The 21,504-nt window shown below is 40.4% G+C and overlaps 1 protein-coding gene across 7 annotated transcripts; it reads left to right on the top strand.

Moving 5' to 3' along the window:
• Positions 1 to 20,381, top strand: LOC104967085 (paired box protein Pax-6). Of its 7 annotated transcripts, none has more exons than XM_010796476.1 (14): positions 1 to 131; positions 5,846 to 6,020; positions 8,919 to 8,972; positions 9,725 to 9,748; positions 12,152 to 12,282; positions 12,629 to 12,664; positions 12,750 to 12,965; positions 13,300 to 13,465; positions 16,523 to 16,681; positions 16,844 to 16,926; positions 17,037 to 17,187; positions 18,077 to 18,189; positions 18,449 to 18,587; positions 19,292 to 20,381. In XM_010796476.1, exons 2-14 carry the CDS (start codon positions 6,008 to 6,010, stop codon positions 19,375 to 19,377), a joined length of 1,371 nt encoding a protein of 456 aa, XP_010794778.1. In that variant the 5' UTR covers positions 1 to 131; positions 5,846 to 6,007; the 3' UTR covers positions 19,378 to 20,381. The 7 variants fall into 7 exon arrangements, with proteins under 7 accessions (XP_010794778.1, XP_010794779.1, XP_010794783.1 ...); XM_010796477.1 differs by lacking the exon at positions 1 to 131 and adding an exon at positions 5,548 to 5,627; XM_010796481.1 differs by lacking the exon at positions 1 to 131 and adding an exon at positions 8,622 to 8,695 and having other exon boundaries at positions 5,756 to 6,020.
• Positions 20,382 to 21,504: the final 1,123 nt, after the last annotated feature.

The raw sequence follows: 21,504 nt of genomic DNA, 5'->3' as shown, positions 1-21,504 counted from the left end.
CAAAGGTAGATAGATTTTAATCGGGACCTATAAGTTTCTGTCGCTGTGACACGGAGGAGAGGCCCGGGGAGGGAAGAAGCGACTAAATACGCATAGGATACTGGTCAGACTCAGCTGCTGCTTTTCAACCGGTGAGTTTGGACTGACTATATTCTAACTTCTTTTACATTTTTAATTCTCTGATACTTTTCTTTGTTTTGCTTTCTTTGAAAACACTAAAACGTTGAAAATGTGCGTACTTCTCCTGATCTCCCACACTTTAATGGGTGCAAAGAACATTCAAATCTGACTTGCCTGCAGGTTGATTAATTAAAAGCATGATGCATTGGCAAAATTAGGTACAATTATGGGTTTACTCCTTGCATGTTGCTCAGTGTAGCCCACTTGAGGTGTACACCCACATAAAGTTGAACATAGCATCTGACTTTGTTTCTGTTGTCATCCATCACACACGTAGCTAGCGTGTAATTAGCGATCTTCAATGAGGAATTAAGCGCACGTCACTCCGTTAAAAATAGCCTAATATTGTGAGCTTTACGCCGGACGGAAATTAAAGGCTTCGACCTGTACAGTAAATTGAAAGTGTATGGGGATCTATTCAGCTCTGCTCGATCCATCAGCACCGTGCAAATGACGCTGTCCATCAGCGGAATATTTCATTATGTGAGCTGTCTGCACCTATTTATTTGAGATGCGAGCCAAATGCATTTTTTTTGAGAAAAACTTCATGAGTATTATTATTATTATTGGTCGTGTTTTAACTTATTTACTTTTTTTTTTGCATAATTTTTCCAGAAAGTGAAACAAAATAAAACAACAATGCAGGGAAAGAACGTGAGCGGTTTCAGATTAAAACAAATATTTGTTTATTGATCTGTGCCTTGTGTTACCTGTATTGATGTGGGGTTTTATTTGTTTCTATTTTATTTCCATCTTTAATGAGATGTCCTTCCCATATATATATATATATATATATAGGCCAATATATATATATATTTTTTTTTTTTTTTGTTGTATTTTATTCATAACGTAATGTATAAAAATACTATCTAATTTCCAAACAGTAGCTGGGACACTGGATGTCTCGGTCCAGGCTCTTGTATGTTTGGGTCCAGTGTTTCTTTTTGTCACGCTTGCGAGCAGCGCTGTGACACCATTAGCCCGGTGTTTATCCCAGCCTTCAGCCTTTTGCCAGGAGAGGGCTTCTGTGGACTGTGGTTACACCTTCAGCAGGCTGCAAAAGAAATCCTCAATCCTGGCGTTTTTGTCCTCATAAACTTGCACAAATAATTAGGTAAATACACAAAATATACGTTTGCAACAATGGAGGATAAACCCTAATTAATGTAATACAATTACATGTGTTGGCATCTTTATTGTACTGAAACATGCGAAAATGCTTGTTTACAAAATAAGTAACATTTTCAAGTATTTCTTTTTTACCTGGAGGTATTTTGGCATATATATTTGCTTAGTGTGCTGAGAAATAAATCAGCATTAATAGATTGATGTCTTCCGGGACGCGGTCCATGTGCAGCATGCTTGTAAAAAAAAAAAAAAAAGAGCAGACTAATGAAAGAACTGCGGAAAAGTCGTTTATTTAATTGTGGTTGATATGAACAGAATTGCTCATGTTTAAAGTGCAAATAATATATGCATATAAACCAGAGATGTCCTCATGAATCTCTTTAGCGAGAATAAATCTGACAGTCCGAGGCTGTTTGATGAATGACAGGTCAACTCATCAAGAATACAATTTACAAATTCTGATCGACATTTGTAGTGATAATTGGAAACAAACAATACACATCAGTTGAAAATTACTCTTATTATTAATTATTTTAAAAATACTAATAATTGTAGTGTGTTTTTTTAATACACATTTTTTTCTTGGCTCAAATATATTCCTTTATAGTGCTGCCAACAAATTAATTTAGTTTAATTTAATGGAAATAAAAAATCCCATCTCATAATTGTGATTGTTATCATCAATAATTATCAATAGTGAAACACAAATGATGATACATTTTATAATATTGAATTTGATTATTTGCTCAATAGTGCATGAAGCAGGTGTAATAAAATGGTAGGCTTGTGCAATTTTAATTTGGCAGCAGGTAGAGATGAGATTTGTTGGAAGTAATAACAGTTACACAGGGTTTATAATGTGCAAGCAGCGCTGTCCTGAAACTAAAATAAATATATTTGATGTATTCTTACAAAAATAACAAGTAACCCCTATACTTTTTTCTTAAAAATCTCCTTGAATCAGAAGGAATCAGCTCAGCCACCTTTATTTACTATAAACAAGCTTGTAACAATCTTTTAACATTTTCTAATAGACCTCCCCAGATGTCCTGCTTTATAAAAGTTGAGTGAACTATGACCTCAAATGGGAGATCATCACAAAGGCAAACAAGCATTCAAGAATTAAAAAGAAAAAAACAGTTTTTCCTAAAAAATTAACCGGATTGGAAGCACCATTTCAACCAGTTTCATACGTGATGAATTTATTTCGTATAAATGTGCATCAGCCCTGAAACTGTAATCCCAAATAAGTACTACATTAGGGGGTTTACCCTGCACTACATCCCTCTCCCTGTCCAAAAACAATGTCACTGTTTTTCACTGCATCTCCCTCCCCTTCTGTCTTCTTTCTTTCATCCTTTTCTGTTTTTTGCATTTAAAAGTTCCTAGATGGGTACAAATACCAAATTGCCCTGGGGGGGAAATAGCGACCAGATTAGGCTTTCTTTTCAAGGCCTGTGGCATTAGTTGCTGCTAATCCGAATTGGGCTAATTGCTTTCCTCACATCATCCTAACCCGTTTTTTACAGACTAACACAGAAATCTAGACTACCTTACAAAACAGTAAAACAATATATGGAAACATATTTTTCATTTTATTTTCTGATCAAGTTAAGGCTTACTTGACATGCGAGTGAAGGATGTGAAGGAAACAAATACGAAATCTCCCGAGAGTGCAGACAACGAATTAGCTCTTGGAGCGGATTTACAGCTTAACCAAAGAAATCAATAACCTACTGGAGGTATTGTTTCCAAAGAAAACTACTTGACACACTCATCGGGGAATCTGTCTTTTCAGCGAGGGCAAGTTAGTGGTGTGAATTTTTGACAGCTGCAGTCTGTGACAAGTGAGTTGCAATAACATTTGCACTACAAAGGTATGGCTATAACCACAATTATCTTAAAACAGGCATGGAGACAGTTTTTCTTTTTTTTGTCCTTTCGAGACCACATTTTAACGATATTCTATATGTTTATCAGCGTCGTGTTACAAAATTGAGCACACCTTAAGTGTCTAAATCCGAAAAAAATAATACAAGTATATATCTATAAAAACATGGCTGAGGTTTAGATGCCACAGCTCTGATGCAACAGCCAACTGGAGGATGCACAGTTTGGTAAACAGAGCAGGAGATAGTCCAATCAACTATGTTTTTTTTAGTATTACACTATGTCTGTAACTTTAATTAAATTCTATCACCAGAAAATAATTTCCCTCCGTTAAACAACTAGACAAAAAGTCAATCTCATAGTAATGTCTGTTTGGAAGTTTAGCTCCACCTTCAGCGTGTCCTGTCATTCAGATAGACTGTAAATCATAACCAACACAGCTCCCCTCATTGCACAGACTCCTATCGGATGGGGTTACTAGGTGGGGGGGTGTTTGTGGTCTAATGCATGTCTAATAGGGGGGTCCTTGACGTGAAAATGTTTGGGAACCCCCCCTTAGCTGATATAAGCTGCGGCCATTCACGGTAGGCCTATAGGCTGAGCCACCAGTCTAAGTGAGTAGAAACAATGCAGCAAGGAGAAACAGATGAATGTGCTCGTTTAGTTTACGGGTTGTTTGATGAAGGAGTATTGGCCAAAGTGTTGTTCCTCACCGCGGGACCCTCGGTGACAGTTTGAGCCGGTCCTCTCAGCTCATTATCTCGCCGGCCCACTGAGGGCCCCATTCAAGCCGGGCAGTCCCTCTCTCTCTCTCTCTCTCCCCTGCCTCCCTCCCTCTCCCTCTCTGACTCTCACCCTCTCTCTCTCTGGCAGTGTCGTTTGTCTACTCATTGAACCCATAGTCAGGAATGCGATGGTTGTTAGGGAGCCCTCTTTCACCTCCGAAGTGTTTTATTGATGAGCTCTGACTTCTCCTACTTTTTCACATGTCAAAGAAAGTCAAGTGTAGGCCTCTATGACTTCATTTCATGGCCTCCCATCCAAAAAAGAAGCAATTTCTCTCCCCTCCCCCTGCTTATGCCTGTCCCTCTCCCCCCTCTCTCTCTTTGCCCTTTCATGCACCCCCTTTTCTGCTATAGTTTGGCTTCCACATCCATACAACCCTCATTCTCTTCCCTTCGGGTTTCCTCCTTTTGGAGTGAGCAACGGGGCTCCTCAGAGCTAAGACTGGTGCTGCCCAAAGCTCGGGGTGTATGCTCATACACGGGCGCAGAGGGGTTGCTTTTGGGTGCGTTGAGGTGTACGTTAATAGCCAGTCATTCAACCAGCGCAGTTTGGGAGCGTGTGGCCATGGCTACACAGTCATTTGCTTTACTTTATTTACGCGTGCTATTTGCTGTCAGGTCGCAGGAGTGACGTCGCCGTGCCTCGCAAATGTGTCCATAAAAAGCACCAGAGCATGCATAAAGGCTGCGCTCTTTACGCATGGTGTCCTTGTTGACAGGAGGGGTGAGGCTATTCAGTGGAAGGTGATACCCAAAAGAATCAACAAAAGCACGTGGTGGGCATTTATTATTTTTAGTAAGCGAGGGCAGTGGCACATGGAAATGTAAAATATAAGTAAATATTCTCCCATAGGATCTTAAAAAATAACTTTCCACAACTTTCAATGCAGTTTTACTTTTCGAGCATATAGATAATTCCCGCGCTAAGCTAATTCAAGTTTCACAAAGTGAGCAACTCTGGTGTAAATTATATGTAAACAATTGTAAATAGTTATATGTCAATCATACTGAGAACCCACATGGACGCAGGAACCACAAAGAAACCAGGGCTGGACACTTTCCAAAATGTCTCCGAACTTTTCAACATAACGATATAATATCCTGCTTTAATGTGACATTACCCACATCTGCAGAACAGTGCCTTGTTTCGTTACAAAACACGTTGCAGCTCTTTGTAAATGTTATGCAGTGTTACGAGCGCCTTGGTTCACGTGCTGCTGCTGCTGTGCTACTTCCCGTTTCACTGCAGCACTAGTTAGCCTTAGGTTGGAGCTGATGAACATGCCTCAGATTCCCAGTGCAGACCCAATTCAGCCTGGAAGAATAGAGCCTTCCAACCAATGGGCATTTCCGAGGCAGTTGCTTGCAATAGGGCAATATTCAGCAAGTGAGCGCAGGGTATTTGCATGCGTGGGCTGATTAGTGGGATGCGAAGACTCTCTCTCTTTTCTCTCTCGCTGTGGCTCGGCCCCGTTTCCCGCTTTTGCTATGGTGCAGGGGGAAGTGTTTATATGGGGGATGATGACAGAGGTCGGGTCGCGCTAATGGGCCAGTGAAGAGCAGCGGAGGGAGGCGAGGCGAGGCGCACACAGCAGACCAGGAACACATACATTAATACACTTGTTCCATCACCAATCAGCATAGGTGTGTTCATTCTCTTACCCCCACCTCCTTCTACCATCACCACCATTCTCCCTCCCTCCTTCCCTCCGCCCCCCCACCTCTCTCTCTCTCTCGTTCTCTTCCCCACTCTCTCTCTTTCCGACTCTCTCATTCGCTCTCTCACACGCCAGCGCACATCCTCGCCAAACTCCGTGCGTCCTGACATCTGAGTTCACTGTCAATCTCTGTCCCCTTCGCAGGGATATCCCCTCCGTCTCCGCCGAAGACCACTGGAAACTAATTTTTCCTCTTCTAAACTTCCCGAGAGAGACTGATCCTGGTCGGCTTTTTGTGCTCTTTCTGTGGTGTGGAGAACTAGGCTGTAGCCTATAGTTTACCAAGGACTCTGACAACCAAGCAGGATGCCCCAAAAAGGTGAGATCCTGACTTAAAGTTTTGTGTGTGCTTTTTAATGATTATTGTTATAATTATTATAAATAACAAGTATTATTATTGTATGTGTTATTATTGTATTTTATTATTGGGATTAGGATTAATATTATTATTATTTGTATTATTATTATTATTATTATTATTATTAATATAGCTAATTTATTCTCGGCTGTAGGTTGAGTGCAGGGGTGAGGTTTTGGGTGTTTTATTGTTTGGACTGTGCAGCCTGTCTTCTGACTGGACTCACTCGAAAGTGCGAACAGCCTTTAGGTCCTCTGTCTGTTTTATCTGCTCGATTTTGTTGGTGTGTTTAGGCCTACGGATAGCTTACCGCTTATTTATGACACCAAAGAGTAAAAAGTCACGTTGGGCCAGGACAGTGATCATCGTGGAGAATGGGGCGCAATGACCCGTTGAGGAAAGGTGTCAGATTGATTCATGCAGGCGAGTCACCCAAGCGCCTTCTACAAAAAAAAAAGCTCCATGGAGCACTTGAAGAGGAGGCCGGTTTTAGAGTGTTTGTGTGTCAGAGAAAATACAACTTTTCCCCGCTTTTTATAACGTGTTTCCCCTAATGACAGCGAGTACTTTGAAATGTCAGTACTTAGGCTGTGTTGTATTTTTAAAATAGTAAGCTACTATATTGACAGGCCAATCAGTATATGATTTTAAATATTTCAAATGATTAATTTAAACCATTTTTATAAACATAACAATTGATTCAAATTGATAATGCTTTAAAATAGTTTGTCAAAACAAATACATTATTAGAATTAAACAGATGTAGTAATGTTTCTGCCATTTAACATTTTTATGTTGTTATTCTGAAAATAATTGAACCTAAAATTATGATATAATTTAAAAAATACTTATGGAAGAAACACACCATGGCTTGATACAATTGTTAAAATAGGCTACACTAAAATTGTTAAGGCTTTGAGTTGAGATTAAACCTGTTGGCAACATGCAGGACATTAACTAACTCAATACATGCAATATGTAATATGTAACACATTTTTAAAATATCAAGTATCAAGCCTTTATAAAGGCATTACAAATATATATATATGTTATTCTTTGTTATCCTGCAACTTGCACCCGGGCCATTGTAGTCCAGGCCTACATGCACTATTTCTGCATATGAATGTTGTGAGCGCGGCCAGAATAAGCATGTTGAATTAAGACATTGTTGTTACGGATTACTAAAGGAAAAGAAATGCAGATTAGATCGTAGTTAACCCCGGGAACAACAACGTTTGAGCTTTCGACCTTAAATAAATGATTAACCACTTGGACCCTAAAAGGCTAAAAAGCTACTGACTGCAGTGCGTTTCCAAGCTGGGCAAATTTAAATAGTCTTTTTAAAAAAAGGTTTAATTCCACTTTAATTTAGACATCATGACATAAGGCAAACAATAGCATTATTATCTGAAATAGTGGTTGTTTTGGTAAGTTTATGTTATGCTAAACAGGCTAACTCAGGCTACGTGGTCCAGTGTGATGGAATCTGAATTTGATTAATTCAGCCTATTTGTTAAACATGAAAGGAAGCTACAATCTAAATGCAATGGCGGCCCCTGCGTGCATCCTACAAACTAGCCATGGACTAAACACAGGCTGTTTTAGACGTCGCTATCAGGCCATTTTGCTCTGCACACAACACAACTGTGCATGGAGGGAGAAAACGAAAACTTCAAACTTCTCCCTCCCTGGCCCCCTTTTTATCTGTCTCCCAGTCAATAGCTTCTTTAATGCATTTGTCTTTTCCAATTGAGCGCCCTACTGCGCTGTTGTGTCTTTAAACCCCGCTTTACAACCTGCACCAGCAGCACAAAATAACCACCAAATATTTGTAACAAGAAATTACTTTAAAAAATATTTTTCTATAAAAGCAGGGATAACAAAACCCACATTCACACACCATAGCTGCACCGGGGTCACGGTCGTGTATCTGTGTGTGTGTGTGTGTGGGGGGGGGTGTGTGAATGGTCCCGGAGGGGGTGGATGCATGCCTCCGGCTCTTTGTATTAATCTGAACTTGTTGGTGTGTTTAGTGGGGAAGCTGTGTGTTTCTAGTCGCGGAGGCCGAGTATTCGCCCCGGGTCTGAGGTATACGAGGCAGAAAAGGGGGGGTGCATTGTTGGGAGTCCAGCAGGCTTTGTACAGCAGCTTTGTACCCCCTCCTGGTCTGGACTTTTGCAGAGCAATGAGGCGAGGTAGACAACGTGTGTCACTGTACAGTTTCCACGGTAGACTCCACAAGAGGAGGGATATCAAGTAAAACATAATAATAGAAGGCCTCTTGCTGAGACGATGAGGGCTGATTGCTTTATAAGCCTTGAAAGAAATAGTGCTGTAAAAGAGTTATAGGCCCAACATCACGGCTAAGCTGTTAGTCTGAATTTATTTTAACAAGTTCAAAACAGGCCCAACAGAGATGTTAAAAAAAATCTTGTCTCGTCAATTTTAATTTATTTGCTTGTCAGATACATTTAGGTTAATTGTTAATGTAGGGCACAGATAAAGTAAGTGCATCAGTATAGCTGTGGCTGTGCTAATGTGTTGTTTTGCTTTGTCCTATAGGGAGACATTAAGTAGTGAAAACGGCAGATGATTGACTAAATTGTTGTAGAGTGGACAGTCAACTCTGTTTCCAGGCAAGTTTAATTAAAATACACATACACTGAGTGGATGTGAAAATTCATTATGCATCTATAATGTTTTAATCACAAAGATCCCCAAACATTATAATAGCACGATAAGATGAGAAACTTAAATAATACAAAATAAATTACAAAAAAAGTTGCAAATAATTCAAATGTGAAAAAATAAAATGTGTACAGGATGCTAACCTATTTGTTTTCCCCTTGTGACGCTTAGAATACCACAGCCAAGCCGCGTGGGAGTCTGGCGTAGCCTCAATGATGCAGAACAGTAAGTTGTTTTCTTATGTCTTTTTATTTGTAAAACTTTTGATTACAACTGCAATATTTAAAGTGGTTGCATTGAGGCCACACCCACTGACATTATGCACAGGTTGTTATAGCGAAATAACTTTAAGAACACTTTAAAGGAAAGGAAATGTATGTGCAGGCATACATTTGCATGACTTTGAGGTGCAGGGGAAAAATATTCTCAGTTATTTGATGGCCGTTTCATTGCTGTTAATTTATTTTTTGCAATGATAGGTAGAGAAGTTATTATTGAACAAGTTAATCACACATCGTCCTACTCCATAGAGAGGGAGGGAGAATAGAGGGGGTTGGGTTGAGAGGGAGATTTTTGTTTCTGCTTGAGTTGGTATTAAATAATTGCACAGCCGTCTGCATTAGCGTTAGAGCTGGCTGCCAGGCTGCATACAAGATTAGCTGCGTAGAGAAGAGCCCTGCATGAAACATGAGGAATAGCAATAATGTCTTATGTAGATTAGTCCATATTCTTCACGGACAGACAGCATGAAGAAGAACAAAAAAATGCTCATACCGCAGGCCTCACTGTTAGGTGCAGGCTGGAATCACAGCGGAAGATAAATATTAACAACCATATTGTCGTGGGTGCCAATCAAAAAAGTCAAAGTTGCTTAGGCCTCTGTGTTTAAAGTGGCCCACATATTTGTTTTGTTCCTGGTGTGTGATGAAATCAAAAAGGATAAACATGAATCATTTTCTCTCTTGCTGCTGGACAAGAGGTGTATGACATCTGTGATGAAGGTGTGTGGGTTGATTTTATTTTATTATTATCTATACCTTTATGACGTGTCTGTGCTGTAATCTGTGCGCATTAATGATACAAAAAAATGTGTTTGATGACAGTTGGATTGTTTGATGTGAGGAGGTGTGAATCATAATAACAGTGACCTGTGATGACAATAAAACTAATATTTTTACGAACTAGAAATAGAGTCTTATTTTATAGTTTATTCCCTGTGATTTTTTGTATTTGCTTGCCCGTGTTCCTAGAGATGATGAGGTCTTATCAAAGCTGTATACAATACCCAGTGCTTCTGCTTTGCAGCGGATTGATGATAATGGGATGCTCCCCTGGCTTGGCGTGTGATGTCTGGTGCAAATAGCCGAGGAGATATCATTGGGCCCGGCCCTTTGGGTTGTCTAAAGGTCGCGACGGCCTCGGTGGCTTTTGTGCTAATAACTCCTGGGTGTATATGGTGGGGAGCGTCCAAATTGACACCATATGTTTTCCTATTAGTCGACTTGTAATAGAATACAAGGCGCATAATCAGCGCCAGCGGGCGAGATCGACTCTGGGCACTTGAGGGAATTGTGCCATGATTAAGACTTAACCTTAGGAGAGTTTGATTTTTATGTGATGTCCTTATCCGACGGTTTTATCGATCCGGAGGATTTATATGATAGCTGTAAATCAGAGGTGACTGGAGAACCCGCAGAGCAGCACTACTTAATGCGGGTAGGCCAATTTCACCGTAAGAAGTCTATTAATTCCACTTAATCCTGGAATTACCAAAGAGCAGGAGGGATGATAATGGATTTACTATCAATCAGATCCACGCTGGAAGATTATGCACATAGCGGCCAAAAGGCTACTCAGTTAAACAGTTTGGTTTTTCACGCAGGCCCATGTTGATAATTTGTATAAAATTAAATAGCAGTTTAAAGCAGAGTCCTGTGACATATTGCAGAGTAAAGACGCCTACCGATTGCACACAACAGGACTGCAGTGGCTGTGAGCATTTGTTGTCAAATACAAACAAGGGGGGAAAAAAACTGCTTGTCACTTTTAATATGTTAAGAATCCAGGCGCGCCCTCGTTTCTGTGACCGCGCATAGCCCCTGGCCACCTTAAAACGAAGTCTCCCTCGGAGGGTAAACGAGTAGCGTCCAATTTTGTCTGAGTGATATCCAAATGCAGACAGAAAGGGTCGTTTTATCATGCTACTATTTGTCGTGACGATGCGATTTTCAAAAGCAGAGCGGTGTCATAAAGTGACATGCCTGCCACAAGTGCTCCAACTGATCTTTTCAATTAGCCTCCCATGCATGATCCGAGGCGACTTCCGCCTATTTCCAGAAATTAAGCTCAAACTTGACGTGCAGCTAGCTTTATTTTAAAGACAAATGTCAGGCAGGCTCATCATATTTTCCCCCTCTTCTATATTTGGAGCTTATTTATTGCTAAGGAGCCTCTGCTCCCGGAGTCAATGTACCGGGCGGCAGCGCAGGGGAAGGGAGCGGAGAAACAGAGAGCAGCTCAGGCACTCCGGGGAGTCAGCTCTCCCTTTTGGCATCAGGTTTGCTGCTTTATTTTATGCTTTAGAGGAATACTATAGGACATATAAGGAATAATCTCTAAAAAGCAATATTCTTTTAGATAATAAACAATCATAAAAATGCTATTTTAGAGCTAGTATTGTATGTGGTTTCTGTCGTATTGATGCGTAATTATTGTTTGTTTTGGAGGACTATCGTAGAAATATCTTTTCGATTTAAAGTCACTTTCGGAATAGCGATGCTTTTAAATACAAGCTAGTTTAACATATTATTGCGGGTTAAGGATATTATGTGATTTTCGGTGCTGCTGGTTGTTATTTTGGAGATAGTTTTGGAGTGAGTTGCGGATGTTGCTGCTGCGCAGCTTTAAGTGTCTGTTCATTGATAAAGATGCGACTGTTAATAACGAAGTTTGCCGGTTTGATAAAAGGTTGGTTGAGTTTCCTAGGGGCTAAAGATCGACTGATGTCTTCATTTGAAAAATACGTTTTTAAATGTTTTTAGTTTAATGGAAGTGAGGGTAGGCTATTGTCGTTGAATCCAGGTTCTGCATGTCTTACTAAATAACTGCGCAGTGTTTTCTGCAGAGGGCAATGTGCCGGGTGTGACAGTTTCTTAAAACTATAGTTTAATTAGTGCACTTCGATTTTAAACACTTTTTTCTATATGATATTGACTTGTTTGAATTGAACTGCAAAATGCCGTCTGTGCCTCTGTTTACTGTCTTCATGTTTCATATTTCACTCGGTTATCCTGAGCGCTTTTATCATTCTCTTCTCCATTAAATGAAACTCATTTGCTTTATCACATGTTTTAATTGGAGTTATAAAACGGTGTGATGACTGAGATGCTTTTCTCTCCATGTAGGTCACAGTGGCGTAAACCAGCTTGGTGGTGTGTTTGTTAATGGTAGACCGCTGCCGGATTCCACCAGGCAGAAAATAGTTGAACTTGCTCACAGTGGTGCTCGACCCTGCGACATCTCCAGGATACTGCAGGTGACACTAACACACCTTTTGCACAGAAACACGTTTATGCAGATTTTATTTGGTATGGATGCTTTTTTTTATAAAATCGTTAAGCAAAGCATGAAATACTGTATGCTTTTTCAAAAATAAAGTCCATCTTTAAAATGCAACATTTAAGCTGCAGTAAAGCAGCCTGAATTTGGCATTACGATTTTTTCAGCCGGTAAATTATCATTTATTAGTTAACATAATTCATTTTATTGGAAACCTAATAAGACCAATAAAAAGTACAGTAAACGTTAAGTTTCTATAAAGAATAAATATAATATGGGAAATGGCTAATATACCATTCAAGGCATATTTTTTGTTTTTATAGACCCATGATGAAGTCCAAGTGCTGGACAGTGAAAAGGTGATAATTTTTTGACGCCATCTCAGAAATTCCATTAATAGTCGTAAATAATGTATGTGAATTGTGTCTTTTGTTTTCTATACAGGTATCCAACGGCTGTGTGAGCAAAATACTGGGCCGGTATTATGAAACTGGCTCCATAAGACCGAGAGCAATAGGCGGCAGCAAGCCTAGAGTCGCCACTCCAGAGGTGGTCGCGAAAATCGCTCAGTACAAACGGGAGTGTCCGTCTATCTTTGCGTGGGAGATCCGTGACAGACTTCTGTCGGAGGGGACCTGCACCAACGACAACATACCCAGTGTAAGTGTGCTGACTGTAAGTTATGTGCATGATTTAATTTGCCACATGAAATGACTTTTTTTTCTCATGCAGTGGAGGAAAAGTAGATGGGCAACGAACCATTCAGTCTTATTAAATACAATGCGTTTCACATTGTGGGGCGCGCAGATGTGATCACCCACACATAGTCAATTAGAAACAGCTCGCTGTCCATGTGTGCGCTTCGGAACACCTTCTTGTGTACATTTATTTTGATTATTAAGCCTATATGTGTGCTATGAAACCGCTGCTCTATATATTTGTACACTGATACGGCGCTCCATCTAATCTGTATATCATGTAATTTGTCATTCAGGTGTCATCGATAAACAGAGTCCTCCGCAACCTGGCTAGTGAAAAGCAACAGATGGGCGCAGATGGCATGTATGACAAACTGAGAATGCTCAACGGTCAGACAGGAACTTGGGGGACCCGGCCCGGCTGGTACCCCGGAACATCAGTGCCAGGCCAGCCCAACCAAGGTGAGCCTCATTATCACACAGTGGCAATAAAGACACCTTGACGAATGCACGGTTCTTTAAAAAAAAAAGAAGGATTCCAAATATTGTCAGACCCAAATAAATATTTCACCATCCATGTTTGAATGTGGCTGCATAGGGATACATGTGAACTCCACCGAGGCCACCATAAATTGCCATGTTTGAATATGAATAGTTTTACAGCTTTCTATTCCAGTAGTTCCGGTACAAGGCTCTGTATGCAATAAGGTATTTGGCATGCTTTGATGCCCTGAACAAGACCCCCAATTAAGACTAGTCGATTAGAGGAAGCCATAGGCCATGCATGCAGTCTGAATGCCTCCACTGTCCCAGACATGGATGTGCGTGACAGCGACTTGTCCTTTCAGCAGAGGTGTCCACCCAACAGCCTGCATTTTCCTCCCCTCCTGATGGGGAGGCAGAGCCGGGGAGCTGTGTGCGGGGATATTAGTACAAAGGAATGTTTTCCTTCACACGCAATGATTGGTTATGGGAACGGCCCGCACTACGTGTAATTGCTCATTAGAGAGGGCTTTGTCTCTCATTATGGCAACATGCAGGAGTGTGGAGATGGTAAGGCTGCTGTGGAAATGTTCCACTTCAGAGGGTTTCCTGTCGGCCTTCTGCAGGCCGAACACTGAGCACATTTTCTTATTGGAAGCATCACCTTATACGCTTTCTTTGCGTCTTAAATATCCATTCATGAAACAAGTATTAGGCTACTGAAGCATTCATTGATTTGCATCAGAAAAGGGAAATGCAAGTGCTGGAATTCAGTCGTATCAAATAATAATTTGCATTTGTTTGATGACCATTTGGACACGTGGGGATGTTATCAACAAGCAGTAAAGCGGAAACGACCATATGGACAGCTAAATGTAATTAAAAAAACAATAAATTATTCAATAATATTGCTTTTGTTATTATTATTTTAAATAGCAACATTCTATTTTTTTTAAATGTTTTTGACCTGATTACGGTTGTTACCCTAATGCCTGTAAAATGTATTAATTATTATTTTAAAAGATTATATTTTATAATTAATATTCTAAATGATAATAATAATAATTACAGTAATAGTAATTAGCATTAAATGTGTTTTGAATTCAATGACAGTTTAAGTTAAGCAGTTGTCTCAGGGGAAGGAAAATATGTTTTCCATCTGACAGCCGAGTAAGCAGATATAATGGTTACATGGAGAGGGACAGGGCCCCAAAAGAAGACAACTCTATCCAAAAGGAACGAATAAAAACTCCTCACCGATTTCGTCTTTTATCTCATTCTCATTCGCTGGCTATATGGCTCTAAATCCCGTCTATAGGATTTAGTCTCTCACTTTCTCTTTCAGTTCTAAGCGGTTTCTCAAGAGTGTTTTGATCCGGTCTCAGCAGCTGAAAGGTGCCGCAATTGGTTCGGTATCTCTTTTTTGCTGCTTTTCCGCCTCACTGGCTGAGACACCGTGATACTAAAGAATGAGTTTATTTCCCAGCGCTTTCATAAAGAAAACAAATCCCATCCTAGCGTCAGTGGGTCTGGCAGACGGATAATAGCTGCACATTCACTCCTTTTTATGGATTAGCCTGAGTGAAGAAACAAATAGCACAAACTATTGGCCTATAGAAGAATACTTTTTGTCTATTTTTGCAGCGAGGGAAATTGTCAAGAAACGTGTAGCACCAGATTTTCCTCCAGAACTTTTAAACACACTAAATATGTTTTCAGACCTACAGCAGTCCAATTGCCTGTGAGCGAATGGAAACGGTTTAAAAAAGAAAATATAAAGCACTAACTGCTACATCTTTCACACCCCCCCAAAAAAGTTTTCAATACAAAAAGTGCTGTGCATGTTACTCACGGCACAAAGCCTACATGCCTTTATATAGGTCTCTCTACACCTGTCCAAAACCTTGCAACATCCTCGTGTCCTTGAGCAAGCCACTAATGACTAAATATGCAAATCAAAATCTGCATGCCAAAAGATGAATTTCCCTTCATGAGTTCAACCCATTGCTCCAAACAAACATCCGTGAGATATTACATAAACCACCCTCTTATCAACGCACCCCTGCTTACTTTCGCATTAACTTCTCGGTGTGATAATGATGTCCAACAACAAGACAGACATTAGTCGATAAGCCTCACCCTGCAAACTGAAGGGGCAGTGAATAGATTGGTCTTATTTTGGTTGTTCAGGGGGTTGCATGCTCTCTCCTCACTCATTTGTTTCCAATTGAAGACAGAAATCCTGACTGGCGTGTAGCTGGCCGGGGGACGTGATTAATGATGGTAGTGGATAAGGGTTAACACACTGGACTCAAAGCTCTGTTGACTGGGATCCTCGTACGCACAATGCCAAAGTACTATAGCCTGCGCGCCTCCAGAGAGAGAGGATCCTTTTGTCATCTCCTCCAAAAGCCCCCCTCCCATATATTACACCCACCGAGGGCTCACTGCTCGTCCCTGGCTGTGTCCATAGTTTAATGGTTTCCCTTGCTCCTGAAGGCATTGTATCATTCTGAAAAGCGTCTTCTTCTATTCAAAAGTTGGTGGTCACCTCAATGGCTATACCAACGCCCATATGGGAACGACCATTGAGGCATTGCTCTGCCCTAAAAAAGGGGGCTAGAGAGTTTGGGGTTTTAATACATTTCATAGGCTCTGAAAAGAGGCTCGCCACATCTTGTCACATTTCTCTTAACCTTTTGAGAACACACGCCATTGTTGGGAAGCGATAAGTACGCGGAGCCTTTCCCTCTGCAGCCTGTTTTTCCCACAATATTTTATAAACAGTTTAACCGCGGAGCCTTTTTCATATTGTTCCTTTTCACGCAGGCAGTCGTCTGCAATCTGTCAACATTAGGAAAAAACGGCAATAATTCATCTGATTTTGAATTTAATCAGCCATGATAGGGGCTTTAATTAATGATGTTGCACCGCGGTCTGTACAATTAGCTGTAGGCCGATACAACACGAGAGCAGAGAATTCATTATTCAATTAGCTTAATTGAATGTATATTTCTTCTATATTTTCTTGTGCAGATGGTTGCCCACAACCAGACGGTGCAGGCGAAAACACAAACTCTATCAGCTCGAACGGGGAGGATTCAGAGGAGACACAGATGAGACTGCAGCTCAAGAGGAAACTACAGAGAAACCGCACGTCCTTCACACAGGAGCAGATTGAAGCACTGGAAAAAGGTGGAGCAATCAGTGAATCCTTTATATCTGCCATATTGACTTTTTTAATGATACAACATGTATCCGTAATAACACAAATAAGTTCTTAATTGTTTTGAAATGTATAATGTTTATAATAATAAACTATTACTTACTTATCTTTTACGATTTATTGCATTACAGAATTTGAAAGGACTCATTATCCAGATGTTTTCGCGCGAGAGAGACTAGCAGCGAAAATCGACCTGCCCGAAGCAAGAATACAAGTGAGTGATCCGACTCTTTTTTTGTTGTTGCAACGGATGTATGACAGTTTTCAAAAGTTGCACGCAAAGTAAATGCATGTGAGCAAACTAATAAGCAAAATCCTTTGCAGGTATGGTTCTCAAACAGAAGAGCAAAGTGGAGGCGAGAGGAGAAGCTGCGGAACCAGCGCCGGCAGGCCAACAACTCCTCCTCCCACATCCCCATCAGCAGCAGCTTCAGCACTAGCGTCTACCAGGCCATCCCACAGCCCACCACACCGGGTAGGCCCTCCACATCCGGGACAACACTTACAGGACACCGCTAAAAATAATATTTCCATTTCATTTAAAAATAGAATATGCATTGATGTAGTAACTAAGTACTCAAGTGAAAGAGGGACTTTCACTATTTCAATTGTTTTGATACTTTGTACTTTTACCCCAATACAAATAAGTGTTCTTTTAATCCTCTACATTCTTTTAATACCCTAAGTTACTTTGCAGATTTAGAATAATGATGTGAAATATAATCAACACTTTAATAACATTAAGTTAACTGGAATAACATTCACCAAATATCCCTTACAAAGTAATTAAAATGTGCTGCATCTAGCTTTATTAAACACATTAATGCATCCGATCAGAACATATATTATATATTAGCCAATATACATAATGAGTACTTTTGTAATTTTAAGTATATTTTGATGCTAATACTTACTTTTACTTAAGTAACAATTTGAATGCAAGACTTTAACAGAGTATCCCTACACGCTCTACTTTTAGAGAAATATTATAACATATTTTTGTGTGACAGCATGCGGATAAATATTAAAGAGGAAAAGAGGCCTCGGTGGCTGTGCGCTATAGTTCTCACGAAGAAGCTCCGGTGGTTTCCTTTTGATGGATGATTGAGCAAAACTTCTCAGCTGACTATCTGCTTGATTACCGAATCAGGCACGAGGGCACACCGGCAGAGCTCATTCTCACAAGTCAATCACCTTAGACACGCGCTGTGCTGTAGGCCTACAGTAGGCTGTGTCCGGGCCGATCAGCCTGTCAGATAACGCGTCACTTTACGCACGCACCGGGCTACTTAACGCTAATGAAACGCTCACTCTCATTCTGTGTTATTTTAGCGGGTTTTAACTATTTTTATTTTCATCCACAGTGTCTTTCACCTCGGGGTCAATGCTGGGTAGACCTGACTCTGCACTCGCAAACACTTACAGTGCGCTGCCCCCCATGCCCAGCTTCACCATGGGAAACAATCTATCTATGCAAGTAAGTAAAAGACCATAATGCTCACTAGTGAATGATGTTTAAAGACTTTTCCTGTGATATTTTATAAAGATTGATATGATTGTAAGAGTGGAATGAAACAGACCATGAGTAATATAAAACTGTGGTTACAGGCCAAACAAAAAAAAATTAAAGGATACTTTCTTAGAGAACAAAAAATATAAATTATATAAAATAACAGAATTAAAGACTACACCTATGGTTGGCTAAGCTAATGTCACATTCTCTTCCCCATCTATAGCCCAGCCAGACCTCTTATTCCTGCATGCTGCCTACCAGTCCGCCTGTGAACGGGCGGAGTTACGACACATACACGCCCCCTCATATGCAGGCACATATGAACAGCCAATCAATGAGCGCTTCTGGTACCACCTCAACAGGTAGGCAGACAGTTCATTGTTTACCAACATGCTTTGGAATTAACAAACAGTGCACTCTTTGAAACATCTGCCACATTTCCTGTAATTTAAGGGGTACTACATAGCCATCTTTGATTCATGATCTGTTGCAACAACTTCTTTTTCCTTTCCATCTATCTGAGAAACGTTATGGTTTTAAACGGATCAATATTTCTACCTTCCATATCTATTTCCTTCTCCAGTTGCATGAAGCTCATTTCATCGCTGCGCTGTACGCCATCATGTCAACCCCTCTACTCCAGCCCATAGTTTAGTTCCACCCCATTAGGATGCTTTTACTGGGAGCCATATATACCGGTTATAGTCATGAAGAGTTAATCATGCATAACCACATTTCCTCTGTGCTAAATTGCTAATTAATTTGATTCATTTGCTGTTCTACTCTCTCTGTTTAAATGCCATTACCAAAGCCTCAATTCATCGAGCTTGCAAGCCTTTTACTGTGCATCAATGTGCAGAGCATTGTGACTCACTGCGGCTCCACTGCTCGTCTACCTATTTGCAAGCATTTAAAGCACAATGCTCTGTGCTGTGAGGCTAACTAGTGTTAGCTGTCACACTAACTGTGCATGGTGCAGCCACTCATCATATTTACCATGTTGACTTCTGGGGTTTTCATTTATATTTATTTGTTTTACTGACATTTTCTCTTTTTGTCTCTGCAGGACTCATCTCTCCTGGAGTGTCTGTCCCTGTCCAGGTCCCAGGGGGCGAGCCTGACATGTCTCAGTACTGGTCAAGACTACAGTAGAGAGAAGAGCTACTTCACCCTTTAACCACCCACTCCACCATCGCCCTCCGGCAGTGCTCCTCACACATACACGGCACAGGAGAGTAAAGAAGGAGAGAGGGTTGTGAAGCAGCAAAGGACAGGAGAGAAAGAAAGAGACTCTGGGAGAGCCTTGGGACGTCTGGGCTTTTGTTTTCCAGTGGGACTGTGTGCTGTTCTGTAGCTCTAGGCACATTCAAAGGAGGACTTGGAAGAGAGAACAACAATGGATAGACAGAAAAAAATGGACCTCTGTAAAGTGCCCGGTGTTAAATTTTTATGGAACAAAAACGTATCTGTTTTTTTTTCTATTTCCAACTTCAGTCATTGTTTCCTTTTTTCTCTGGTGTGTTAGTAAATGGCCATTTGTATGTTAATATGAAAAACCGAGATCAAGTACTGATAGATGGACTGCTAGAAAGCCATGTTGGTCTTGCGTTTGTTTGAGAGAGAAGAACCTGAGAGATTCTGCCATGACTATCTTTTGATCTGCTTATATCGAGACTTTCTACCAGCCTTTGCATGGTCTCTGGACGCTGTTGCATATCATTAAGACGAAAAGCTGGAGGGAAGACTCTTACTGTGTCAAAAAAACAACTATTTATTGGTCTTATTTCTTACGAGTGGATTTTTAGCAGAGGAAAACTCAAACTCGATCCACCCACTGAGGCTGTGGTCTTGACTCCTCTGATGTGGGCCTGCGTTTGCCGGCCTATTAAACAAGGATCTCTATCAACAGCTCAAAGTGTGCAAAGACGGCACGACATGCGACACAACTCGGACCTCTTGCTTCGGTGGTTGGATTGACTCTAGATTACCACGAAGAACATTAAACGTGGGAAACAGGTGTAAAAGAAAACCTGTAGACTGTAAATGGTAGACTGCGTCTTCGATATAATCCAGTTTGTTTATGTCAAAATGTAAAGTACTTGTCTTCCCTAGAAATCTTCCAGAAAGATTTCTCCAATAAAAGTTGATTTCATTTATATCCCTGAGAATATTCTATAAATGTTCCATGCATCATGAAATACATTTCTTTAGGGTCAGGTACAAATTGTCTCTTAGGTATAGTTGTATTATAGTGTCCTATGGTCAAAAAAAAATTGTGCAACTAGAAATATTTAATTCCTATAATTATGATTAAACATTGCTTGACAGAGTTTTAAACTTAAGTGTTTGGCAGTTGTTTACAAGTACATATCAGATTTAATCATTGTTGATTGTAAAACAGACCAAAGCCTTTGTATTTCATCTAGTACACAATGTTTTTTTAAAGATATTAGTCTTGTGTTGCAACATTTTGTAAACACGTTCTGTTCGATTACATTGGCTTCGAGTTCGTAAGACTGCAGTCGAACCACGCAGTCCTTATTTATAATTGAAGACCATGGGAGGGTTTTTCCTAGCATCATCTGTCATGCTATTTTGAGTTTTGCATTTTTATTTCAGTGTGTACGTAGAACATGGACACACACTGGGTTTACGTCTGAGCAATGCTTCTGAGATAAAAACGTCTACACGCTGTCTCTTAAATATTTCAATTTAATTTTTATTTAAAATGGAGCTTTCTAAATGTATTTTGTGAAAACTATAAAACATTTTGTACAGTAAAATTGTGTCTTAAAGAAAGCCTTTTTGCCTGTTCAATGTTCTGTCTTATAACGTGTCCATATTTACTGAGCAACACAAATATTGACACAATGCATCATAACCTCACATTTTAACAAATATAAATGCTGACAAATGCCAGTTCAAGAGCTTGTTTTACACACAACACTTCCAATTCCCACCAAAACAAAGGTGTCCAAAAAAACAAACGTCTCTTGATGTATGGGCTGAACCAAGTCGACACAGACCACACAGCACAACACCGCCGCACAATGAGAAAGGTCAAGCAATTCAACATCGCTGGCTCTTGTTGTACTAGAGTTACGATGGTATGAAAAAAGAAAAATACAGAACCAATGAAGAGGAGAAGGGAGCAGAGGAGAGAGAAAAAAAAAAGTCATGGAATAAAGCAGTCAGTGCCTAGAGCGAGGCAAAGGAGCGATTGTGTGGCAGAGTGAGTTATTTTGCTTCACTTGCTGCCTCAGCAGGGGGTTGTGTCTG

The sequence above is a fragment of the Notothenia coriiceps genome, unplaced genomic scaffold, assembly GCF_000735185.1.
Source record: "Notothenia coriiceps isolate Sejong01 unplaced genomic scaffold, NC01 NC01_scaffold00037250, whole genome shotgun sequence".
NCBI lineage: Eukaryota > Metazoa > Chordata > Actinopteri > Perciformes > Nototheniidae > Notothenia > Notothenia coriiceps.
This window is presented reverse-complemented; position numbering and strand designations above follow the sequence as displayed.

Coding starts and splice junctions, on each gene's coding strand:
- LOC104967085 (XM_010796476.1), top strand. Junction 12,283..12,628: donor ACATCTCCAGGATACTGCAG/GTGACACTAACA, acceptor TTGTTTTTATAG/ACCCATGATGAAGTCCAAGT. Junction 16,927..17,036: donor TGCCCGAAGCAAGAATACAA/GTGAGTGATCCG, acceptor AATCCTTTGCAG/GTATGGTTCTCAAACAGAAG.